We start from the raw sequence: 12,500 nt of genomic DNA on the forward strand, positions 1-12,500 counted from the left end.
TGTGAGAGAGAGAGAGAAAGAGAGAAAGTGTGAGTGTGTGAGAGGGAGAGATCTATCTATCTATCTATCCTCTCTGTTTCTCACTCTCTCTATCTCACAGTGCCTCTCTCTGCATTTGTTTGTTTGCATGTGCTGGTGCTGGGAGTGTTTTTGTATGTGTGTGGTGTGCTGTGGTGTGTGAGAGCGCCTGTGCTAAAGCGCGCTGATTGTTCAGCCTGGCTCATTTCCCCCCCCGGAGCGGCTGTGGTCTGGGTCCCGAGCCGGGCTGCGACAGCGACAGCGTGACGACGCTGCCCAGGCCTGGGGCTCCGCTCCCCAGCCGCACTCCCCCGCACACGTCCCCTGCTCTGGGCCATAAGGTCAACACCTTCAGCTTGACATGACCCCAGGGCCCTACTCAAGCTGAGCTTTCAGCTCGCTGGACTCTGAATGCTGTGATGTGTATGCACAAACACACAAACATGCATGTGTATGCGTGTGTGTGTGTGTGTGTGTGTGTGTGTGTGTGTGTGTGTGTGTGTGTATTAAACAACTGCAAAGACACATACCACATGCATTAGTAAGTGAGAGCTGTTCATTAACCTCCAGGCTGTACGTCCCATTCACAGGAAGTGATTACGAATATCCACTGCTGTGAGAAGACACATGATGAAATCTAATAGTGTTCCTAATTGAGCTCAAAATGATAGTAGTTTATCTGCGCTTACGTTACTGTTGTACTTCTCAACCGAGATGCGGCATTTCATTTCAATTTGTCACTCTCTCTCATCTCTTTCTGTTGCTCTCTCTCTCTCTCTTCCTCTCTGCTGATATACAAAGGACTCCCACTGGGAACTCAACAGGGTGCAGTCGCTTCAAAACAGAGCGAACACACACACAGACACACACACCAAACGCACTTACTTACACAAACGAGCCCTGGCATCCTTTCAGCCACTCTCTTTTCAATTTCTCTCCTTCTTTGTCTTTTTCCCTCCCCTCTCCACATCCGCCATCACTTCCATTTCTGAGGTTAACGATCATCCCTCGTGTCACACAGTCCCAAGACACACGCACACACACACAAACACACAGAGGGGGCTTGGGGCCAGAGGGCGCGGGAAAATCCCACATCCGCCACACGTAGTGCTAATTCATTCCAGACACTTTGTCTTCTGTTTCGTGAAGAGATTGAGGGAAGGCAGGACAAAAGAGAGGGGAAGAGGGACAGAGAGAGAGAGAGAGAGAGAGAGAGAGAGAGAGAGAGAGAGAGAGAGAGAGAGAGAGAGGAAGGGGGGATGGGGTGCTGAAGACCACAGGAGATACTTTAGATGCTGTCAACACAACAGTCTAACTGGAAACACAAACACACACACAATCCTCTTTACACATCCCTCCCTCCTAACCAGAACCAAAAAAAAGAGCCAATCCATCCACTCATTACAGGAACAGCGTGAGTTGGGCCATTACATAAAGTATATGGTAGGAGCAGGCTTCACTCAGTCTCTTATGTTACTTTTTAGAGTGCTTGGCCAAACTTAAATGTTAACTCAGAAAGAAAAAAGGCCGCACTTTGCATATATACGTGTTTTATTGCAAAAATACAAATTGCAATAAAACACGTATATATGCAAAGTGCGGCCTTTTTTTTTTTTTTGGGCCATTACATGCCACTGGTGATTCTTCAATACCAACGGAACCTACACATCATCGCTTCGAGCTCCACCCTGAGCTCACTACTGGTCTGCCAGCATCTCTTGATTGCCTGACAGATTCTATTATTGATTGAGAGGCAGAGACTGTGTCTTGCTGTCCTAGGTTCATCAATGTTTATGAATGTTATGCTAGTGCTCATTGGCAGGTTGCGCCATAATAACTCACATTCAAGTAAAATGATTGTTGTTGTGGTGGTGGTGGCCCTGGTTTAGTACCTGTAGCACATGCAACCACTGCACTGCCCACCATGTCTATGCCAGAAAACCTTTCAAAAGCATTAATAAAGTTTAAAAGGCTCAAAAGTTCAAAGGATCAGAAGTCCAGAACACCGCAATAAATTCTGGCAATTTCAATAGGCCTACAGATAACCTTTGCTCATATACCAACAGGACAGGCTATTTTCACAGCATTTAGTTATTAGCTCCCAAACACCCATCCTCCCTCGTCTGGTTCCTGGTTTTCCTGAGTGTTCTGGACACAGCGAGTTACTGATTCTCTCCATGGATCTGTGCTCTAAAGAGATCTACTTACTTGGCCTTCAATGGATCTGTGCTCTAAAGCAGTGTTTCCCAAACTTTTTTTCTGGGGACCCACTTTTTAAAAATGACAGACTATCGCGACCCAACTCGTGACTGTGGTAGTTAACAAACTAGATCCTAATAGAAAGCTGTTAGCTTTCCTAAGCTATATAAGGTATAAGCTAGGGGTATTACACAACATAAATTGTCACTAGGCTATGCTGGCGACCCAAATAAAATCTCCTACGACCCACCTGTGGGTCGCGGCCCAGTCTTTGGGAACCAATGCTCTAAAGAGATCTACTTACTTGGCCTTCAATGGATCTGTGCTCTAAAGAGATCTACTTACTTGGCCTTCAATGGATCTGTGGTCTAAAGAGATCTACCTACTTGGCCTGCAATGGATCTGTGCTCTAAAGAGATCTGCTTACTTGGCCTTCAATGGATCTTAAAAGCGTGTCTATTCTCCGCACTTTGAGAGGAGATGGGAGCTGACCAAAAGGCTGTACTGTTTCACAGCGAGGCAAGGTGGCTTTCCCGAGGTAAAGTGCTGTCTCGTGTTTGAGCTCCGAGTCGCCTCTTCTTGGAGGAAGAGCGCATGTTTGAATCTGCAAGCACGTTCACTAATGAACATTTCTTGACGAAGCTGGCCTATCTTAGCGATATATTTGGAAAGCTCAATGAGTTAAATCTCCAGTTACAAGGCAAAGACAAGCAGATAAGATCACTGCATTCAACAAGACGATTGTGTGTGAGATTAGTTGCAGATCTATTTAAAATCATTATATTCAGCACATTTGTAGGCCTATCATACTGTATGTTGACTATTGATGAGATTTGCATCATATGTTTATGATCCTATTCACTATTCTAGACAAAATTGATAAAAATAAATATTAATAAAACAATTTAAAAAAAACATGTTAACAATTGGTGGTGTTGGGGGTACTCCGGAAGATCATAATGTCTCAGGGGGTACATGCCTGTTAAAAGTTTGGGAACCACTTCTCTAAAGAGATCTACCTACTTGGCCTTCAATGGATCTGTGCTCTAAAGAGATCTACTTACTTGGCCTTCAATGGATCTGTGCTCTAAAGAGATCTACTTACTTGGCCTGCAATGGATCTGTGCTCTAAAGAGATCTATTTACTTGGCCTGCAATCCAGCTCCCTACAGCAGGGTGAGCAAACAAGGCACTTTCCTGCATAGCTTCATCACCAGGAGGAGACAGGGCTCAAGCAATGGGCGCCAATGCACTGCAGAGGGTTGTTTTGTAAGAGGACAGTGTGACTGTGTGTGTGTGCGCGTGAGGCTATCCTACTCACCAAAGGCTTATTTACTTCAAATCATCCAAACCGATATATTAACAATTTTATGCTCCAGGCAGCAATGAAACTGCAGCAGGAGCCATCAGAGGAGGCTGTGTGTGTGTGTGTGTGTGTGTGTGTGTGTCTGTGTGTTTGTGTGTCTGTGTGTGTGTAAGGACCTGACTATCAGGACTGTTTTATATTCTTGCTCACAGCACAACCCCAGAAGGGTTTTTAAATGTAAAATTACCTCAGTTTCCGTCTCCTTTATAATGTGTCCTTCATTCAGACGGACGCTTGTCCCTGCTGCCGTCAGCCTGATACCAGCCAGCCTCATATATATGCACCATGGGTGCACACTCCACAAAGCCCGGAACAAGCTGCACCATTTAACCCCTTTCACCACAACAGACGCTTAACTGAACTGAAGCCTGACAGTCTACACAGCATTTGCAAATTGCTACTACAGTAACTTAATAAATACTAAATGAATGTAACAGAGGACAATTAGTAATGATTTCCAATGACCTTGTTTGTTTATATACTTTTTTGATCCCGTGAGGGAAATTTGGTCTCTGCATTTAACCCAATCGGTGAATTAGTGAACACACAGTGAGGTGAAGCACACACTAATCCCGGCGCAGTGAGCTGCCTGCTACAACGGCGGCGCTCGGGGAGCAGTGAGGGGTTAGGTGCCTTGCTCAAGGGCACTTCAGCCGCGGCCCACTGGTCGGGGCTTGAACCAGCAACCCTCCGGTTACAAGTCCAGAGTGCTTACCAGTGGGCCACGGCTGCCCACAACATATGCCTAGTTTCTACACTCTTCATTCAAGCCCACATAACTCATGGTAACTCATGAGCCAAGAAAATAAATGGGACAAGAAATATAAAAAGAAAAAAGAAAGACAAGAAAGAAAGAGAGATAGAAAAAAAATCACCACCATTTCGCATGGGTGGAACATGTCCAGGAGAGCTCTGCATCAAACAAAGCTTTTCAAGTTGTGGTTCATTCTTAAAGTGGCACATACTTTTTACAGGTCATAGTGCTTATTTTTTCTGTTACCGAGTGATTGCCTGTAGCTCTTACCACAAGCTCTGGAATTTACAGCCTTGAGTTACTTTGAGTCTTACCAAACTGCCTGAGGCCCTCTCTGGCAGCCCTGAGACTTTAAGATAGCAGTTTTTTGATCCTTTACATCCATTCCTATGTGATTTTAACCTAGCTGTCTAGCTATGGCTCAAACACCTACCAATCAATAGATAAACACAATTCAAGTGAATCATTGATGTACACTGTAGAATGTACGTGCTATATGCTAACAGTTTTACGATGCTATGGGGTAACAGTTGCTTCTTTGTAATGGAATGCAAAAACATGCAGTGTTGCAATGTTGTTGACATCTGGCACTGGAAATGTTCTTTCATTATCCATTATCCATCCAGGACAGTGAAAAGCATCAGACAGCGATTAGGAGAGAGATGGGGTGGGATCAGGGAATGACCACAGGTCGGATCAGAACCCGTGACCCCTTGGGATCTTGGACCTGAGTGTGGTATGGACACATGGGCCACGGCTCTCCCCTAAATCAAAAGAAAGTTAATTGTCCATCCAATTTTCTAACGGAACTTACGTAACCATGCTGCTCTTATGAAATATGTTTCTGTTCAGTTGTTTCTGGTGTTCCAGCCCGTCTGTTCATATTTCTCATTTTCAGACAGGCTAAACAACTGCACTGCTGCTATTTTTGGCATTTTTTGAATCTAGGACAGAATCTATACCATCAGTTAGGACGGCTTTGTAACATTCCAAAGTAGACCCCCCCCCCCCCCCCATTGCCGTTAGGAAAATGTTTCTGCAATACCCTAAATCCGACATGCCATCTTAAACAGAGATGAGGATTTCAGACTACAGACATACAGACTATGGCCCTGTACTGTATGTAATGAGGCCCCAGGAAGGTTGCACATTGTTCTTACAAATACACCACACACCAGATGCAAGTCCCTGGTAATTTCTTGCATGCAGTCTACAATGGAAAAACAATGGAGATGCGTTAGAGGAACCCAGACTGTGTGGAAAGGCTCATTCACACCTTCAGCAATATGTCTGTGAGACGTTAGAGGAACCCAGACTGTGCAAACAGGCTTGGACTTTATTCCTGAAGATGAGCTCACAGTCTTTCCTGCCGCCAGGCCTTTGTGGCTGCCCGAGGAGGACGGGTTTCTGTGAGGCTGCAGTCAGTCTCACATTCTCTTCTGGAATGTGCCCAGACTTTGAAATGGAATTATATATCGGTTGTCTACCCTGACCTCTTTCTGCACTCACCTAGATCACTCACCCGGCTGCTATACAGCCTCTGTAGTTCCACATAGACCTTTCTTTGCCACAACAACAACAACAACAACAACAACAACAACAACAACAACAACAACAACATTAACAACAACAAAGTGTTTGATCATACCCTTTTCCATCTGCACACTCATATACCCAAACACAGCACTTAAGCCTTGTTTTGCCTGAGGCTTTTGTGCTAATTGACTACTGTTAACCATTTTTATGTCTTGTTTATGGTCCAGTCTCTTCTGGTGGATAAATATTGAGTGATTAGCGAGTGTTGTGCCTGCCTCTGTTTCTGCCTTTCAGAGAACAGTGGATTAGCGAGCAGACAGTCACGCTAGCGCTAACATCTTTTGTATCTTCTGATTCACGCCAGTGCTCCGAGGGCATAAACAAACCCCTAATTGGACCTAGCTGGAACAACAAACTCTCTCTCTCTCTCTTTCTCTCTCTCTCTCTCTCTCTCTTTATCTATATCTCTCACTCCCTCTCTCTGGTATTTCCCAGAATTGGGGCCTATTTCTGTCCACAGGGTGTAATTCTATTAAAAACACATTAAATCTAATAATGTTTAGCATCACTAATTAGTATAAAGAAAAACAAGCCTAGACTTTTTTAATAATTGCTCCTTCTCATGATTTAGACACATTTTATTGGTGTTTTATGGTACAATATCAGTGTTTTGGTGTTGTCCGCAACCAGATTTTTCACATATTGTGCCATTATTTATCAAAAATTAATTAAAACAATCATGCATATGAATTAAATGTTATCTGAACTAATGAACTGCATGCACACATTATGCATATGCATTTCCTGCTTTATTTTGCTTAATGTTTACCTGTCCCATGGTTTAGCCGTCATTACCAGCACACTCTACATAAAGGCACTTTGCTACTGTTTTTTCATCAAAAATATATTTGGTAACCATGGTCACCTAATATCACAGTGGAATACATGGGTGTCAAGCAGAAAGATTGATGCCTTGATGTCCAGAAACATAAGAAAATCTACTCTTTATCCCTCGTTTTGGGGATGTACACTTATTATGTGTCATTACCATACGCATTGTATTTCTGTATTTTTGAATATTCCTGAAATTTTAAAATGATTTTAATAGTTTAAATGATGTACATTACATGTAGAAAGCTAGCTACACTTGCATGGTGATCATTTTTGCTTCTCAGGGTAGTTTTTCGGTACAAATGTCGTCACCAACACAGTCATTACCAGCACATTATAGTTTGAAATGTAGTGGTAATGACGATTGTGTTGGTGATGACATTTTTGCAGATACATTTAAAGTACTCTTTTTAAAAGAAATAAGTTTTTTTTTCACAAAGTCAGTTCAACTTGGGTTTCTAAATTATAAACATTTAATTGCAATATATTACGATCAATGATTTGTCATCACCGCAACAAATGTCATTACCAGAACTGCAATGTCATCACCATCACCATGCATATTTTTGCCAATAGATTATGTATAAATTACAATAAATTACATTAATTAGATATTTTTGACAATGTTGGACAGTCTAAATTGCCACGGATAAAAACAGATATGATATATGGCATTTATTTCAAATAAATGAAATTCCAAGCCAGGGTCGAGTGAAAAAAAATCAAAAAATAAGATACTTAAACGACTATAATTCATGTTGTAAGTAAATTTCAACAATTCTAATAAGTTCAAGATAAAATAGACTTCATGTGAAACCATAATTGATCATTGATTGATCATTGATTGACCATTTCATCTTTAAAATGTTGTGATGGTAATGACATTTACCTGAAAAATGACAAATCATAAATTCCCTTATATTGTGGTCTCAACCAAGCTCACAAGGTTACTCCTATCAAAATGACTGATAACTTGTTGCATACCAATTAGTACAATTTTGAATTTTATTTTTCAAAATTTCAGTAACCCAAATAGGCCCGAAATCTGAGAAATGCCTAATTAATGAAATGTACATACACCCCAAAAACAGAAGCCATAGGAAGCCTCTGTAAAAAGTAGACACAAACCGCAAGGGGAAGAAAAGGGACACAGTGAAGGCAGAAGAGGGAGGGAGAGACCGTGACAATGAGAGCAGTGCAGCTAACTCCATAGTGCAATTGATCCAGAGATGTCAGCGAAAAAGCCTCTGCCCAAGTGTTAAAATGGGATAATACCTTCCTTCCGCATGTATTACAGGATGTCTGCCATGTGTAGTATTTAATATTTAAACAAGGTGCCATCAGGCTCCCCTGGATATCTTAACTTTGATCAATTGCCAAGTACTCCAAGAGTAGCACTCTGATTTAACTGCCATTTGGCGACTGAACATCACATTATGTAAACCTATGAGTAATACTTTAAATTTGAACAGACTCCTACACAATGATGGTACATCAGACATGCTTCTCAAACAGTCAGAGAAAATAAAGAGCAATATTGTGGACTCTATCTGGCTGAATGTTTAGTCAGTGATTCATGAGCCCGTGTGTTTTATAACCGTTAAGCTCTAAATTGGTGTTAACAAAGAGTACACGCCATGCTTGAGCGGCTCTTACCTGCACATTCTCTCTGAGGTCAGTGGCTTCCCTGAGTGGCTGCGTGGATGCCCGGAACAGCTCGTCCACCACTTTGATGCCCGTGGTCTTGGTGGAGGTGTACTCGCGAGTCTTGCGTCCCTTGCGTACGGACAGGCCCCTCTTGTGCGCTTTGCCTCCACCGCGGCGGTTGGTGATGGCCACGTGCACAAACAGCGTGGTGTTGGGCAAGAACTCCCCGGTGAGGGACTGCAGAGGGACGTGGCGGTAGCCCGGCTGCAGGCACTCGAACGGGATGGTGTACTGACCAATGAACTCATCCCCGATGTAGTCATCGTCCAGCACCACGAACCGGAGTGCGGCTAGCTCCGGCAGGTTGATCTGGAACTCAAAGCTCTCGTCAAAGATGGGGTTGTCGCCATTCTGCGAGACTGTCTTGGTGCGCTGCTCGGCACAGTCGGCCGGGATGCCGTGGATCTCGACGTAAATGTAGGGCTCCACCACGTCCCCCTTAGCGGCCGAACCCCGTGGCTTTGGCAAGTTCTGGCCGCTGATCACCTTGATGTGCAAGAGCTGCGCTGACACGCCAGGCAAGGAGTCCCGCGCGTTGGCACTGAAGTACGACACCTCTTCCCTCATTATGGACGGCCGCAGCACGTAGCCGCAGTTGCCATTCTGACGGAACCAGCCGAGGTTAAGGTCCATCATCAGACCAGGGGTTTGGTAGTTCATGGCCACAATCTGGCAGCCACACTTCCAGAAGTCCTGGGGGTTCATGTTGCTGGCATCAATGCGCATCGGTGTGGGGTAGACTCGTGACAGGAATCGCTTGTTGTAGCCCACAAAGTCCTCTGGAAACTCGTTGGCGAAGCGGTTGGCGTCCACCTCGTTGAACGAGCATATCTCCCAGTACCTCTGTTCCCTTTTGGAGGTCTCAAAATCCCTGAATTGCACCGACTTGCAGAGAGAGACCAGGTCTGAGAGCTCCTTGCACAGACGCAGACGTTTGCACCCGACCCCGTTGAGGTTGTCTTTCTCCTCGGCCCCGACCAACCGCCTGGACATCTCGAGCCCCTCCTCCTCGTCCGTCACCTCCCCCTCTGATTCGGGATAGTTGGGAGGAAGACGTTTGCCCTTGATAAGGACTTTGCCCATTAGCTTCACGGGGGAAGGCAAGTAATGCTCCTCTGGGTTTGGCGGCTCCACGTAAAGCTTGTCGCCCAGGATCTTCTTCATGTGCTGCGCCATGACCCGCTGCTGTGGCACACAGCAGTGGATGACCAAGCACAGGATCAGCGGGTACTCGGAGCTCTCGAAGGCGTACTGGTTGAGAATGTCCAGCACCTTACCAAAGGCAAGCTGTGAGGCCACCGAGCTTCCCACGTAGACCACGGGCTCGCAGTCGGGCCCGTCCCAGACCACCACCTCCAGGCTGCGGCAGCCCATGCGCAGGGCCCGTATGTAGCTGGAGATGTCGGACGAGCCCCAGAGGTGGTCCTCCAGGAGCGAGGCGTTGTGTGAGGAGTTGATGTAGTAGTGCGACAGCGGCTGGGTCATGTCCTGGCACACGCGCTTATGCTGCGGGTCGAAGATGTGACACTCGGGCGACAGGAGGTAGTGCGTGAAGCCGTCGATGGACAGGCAGCCCCGCTCCCGGCCTTCGGCCGACGGCTCAAACTTCTGCACGATGTGGTGGCACATCTCCTCGGACACCCCTTCCACGCCTTGCTCGACTTCCACGAACAGCATCAGGTCCTTGCTGTCCAGGTGCTCCTTGTTGCTGGAGAACTGCATCATGAGGAAAAACACCTCTGGCCGGGTGCAGAGCTCACAGTAGGCCTCCACGAACGTGTCGGCGTTGATGTCTTCGCCGTACTCGTCTTTGGCTTTCTGCAGCTCCTTGAACTTGAGCTCGATCCGCGACTCTTTCATGCCGGGGTTCAGACCCTTGATGATCTGGGTGGCCCGGAGCAGGTCGATGTGGCCCTGCTTCTCTACGTCGGCCAACTCGAACACGGAACCGATCCAGGACGTGCGCAGGCTGGGCTTGCCCGGCTCTACAGCGCCCACCGCGTGCCTTCCGTAGGAGACGAGGTAGCGCAGCCCCATCACCCACGTGTTGACCACGTCTGGCGTGCTGGCCACCAGGTCCAGCGACTCGTAGTTCTCTCCGTAGATGATGGAGAAGGCGCACTCGTCCGGGAACTGGTCCGACAGACCGTTGCTGCGCAGCACGGGGGTCTTCTTGCCCAGGCGCACCTCCTTGATGCTCTTGATCTCCAGCTTGGCCTTCTCCGAGTCCTTCTTGGAGGGCTCCCAGCGCAGCCAACACATGTCGGCGTCCAGCACGAAGTAACGGTTGTACATGCGTGAGTTGGAACGCACCTTCTTCATCTCACAGCCCTCCATCATGAAGGCCATGCAGGCTGCTGTGCTGTTCATCTTGCGGTCGCTCGGCATCGAGCTGAATGACACTGTCTTCTTCCGTGACTGCCTCTGCTTTGAACCATCCTGGGGAAAGGAGGAGAAAAATAAGAAACGTAAGATAAACGGAACGGGTTTAAGCTTTCACTGTTCAAATCCTCTCATAGCACATGACTTTGTGTTTCTTGGCAATTTCCAGTAATTGCATAACAATTATTTACTGCTCTGTGGGAACTGCATCTTGTATGTCAGCCTTGCATAGTCATTCGAACCACAGATGCTCATACAAAAAAAAAAAGCAACACTAAACTCAAAATCTTATCTTTTCTCTGTTGTTTGAAAGAAACATTTCCCCATTTTGACAGAAAGAGATTGAAATGAATAGAGCAGAAGCTATTGAGAAAGAACCTCATGTCATGACAACGATGAAGCAAAGAGCCCATGGATTTGGCTGATTCACTACTCATGAGGATTCGCTAATCATGAGGATGGCTTTTCTGTTCAGAAAGAATAGAATAGTCACAGCCTGTCTCTTTTCAAAGGCGAGGGAATAGGTGTAATGACAGAGTGCCAACTAACAGAGCAGACACGGCAGAGAGAGAGAGAGAGAGAGAGAGAGAGAGAGACAGATGAAAAGCAAAAAAGAGAGAGACAGGGAGGAGAAGGAAGAGAAGGAGGAGGGGAAGACAAAATTGCGGGGAACATTATTGGCAGCTTCATCTGTGAAGTGCACCGCATTCGATATGTCAAATACAGATTCAGACCTCACTTTATGTGTCAAATACACAATGTCTAATATAGCTATTATGGGTAATTTAGAGAAGATGAGAGGAGGAACAGCCATCTGCTGTTGTTTACTTTACTGTGTTGGCCAAATCCAACAGATCACGTTGAGGCGGGCAGAGCCAGATCCCATCTAGTGTGATTTGAGGGCCAATCAAAGAGCCTCTGCTGCAGGAGAAACAGTGGGCAGACTGTGTGCTGCTGGGTATGCGGAACACATTCAAGTCAATCCATATCTGACTGACCCAGATTCACAGGCTGCTGCGGACCAGCGGCCAAACCGGCGCCGGCCCACACACGCGAGTGTGAAGTCACACACACATTCACGCATTGCTAGCCACTCGTGGCAGCACTCACCCACACATGCCATCACGTACACACACACACACACACACACACACACACACAGGCGGCACTGACGTTTTTGTGTTGCAAGTCAAAAACACAGACACGCACACACACACACACACACACACACACTCACACAAGCACACAGACACACACACGCACACACGCACACACACACACACACACACACACACAAGCACGCAGACACACACACACACACACACACACACACACACACACCTACACACACAAGCAAAGAAGAACACTAAAATACTACACTAGAAGACACACAGACACACACACACACACGCACGCACGCGCACACACACACACGCACAAGCAAAGAGGAACACTAAAATACTACACTAGAAGACACACAGACACACACACACACGCACACACACACACACACACACACACACACACACACACACACACACACACACAAGCACGCAGACACACACACACACACACACACACACACACACACGAGCAAAGAAGAACACTAAAATACCACACTAGAAGAAAATTCTGCCCTAGTTTGGC

The 12,500-nt window shown here is 46.2% G+C and overlaps 1 protein-coding gene across 1 annotated transcript in view; it reads right to left on the bottom strand.

Moving 5' to 3' along the window:
* The window catches only part of LOC143101771 (inactive phospholipase C-like protein 2), a 65,423-nt gene that overhangs the window by 22,056 nt on the left and 30,867 nt on the right, over positions 1 to 12,500 (bottom strand). Inside the window, exon 2 of the mRNA XM_076264969.1 lies at positions 8,421 to 10,910. Within this exon, the coding sequence (XP_076121084.1) occupies positions 8,421 to 10,910 (2,490 nt within the window). The remainder of the gene's footprint in view (positions 1 to 8,420; positions 10,911 to 12,500) is intronic.

The sequence above is a fragment of the Alosa pseudoharengus genome, unplaced genomic scaffold (genome assembly GCF_046254945.1).
Source record: "Alosa pseudoharengus isolate Yale_2024_CS ecotype anadromous, Long Island Sound unplaced genomic scaffold, YU_APseudo_1.1 YU_APseudo_1.1_scf_4, whole genome shotgun sequence".
NCBI lineage: Eukaryota > Metazoa > Chordata > Actinopteri > Clupeiformes > Clupeidae > Alosa > Alosa pseudoharengus.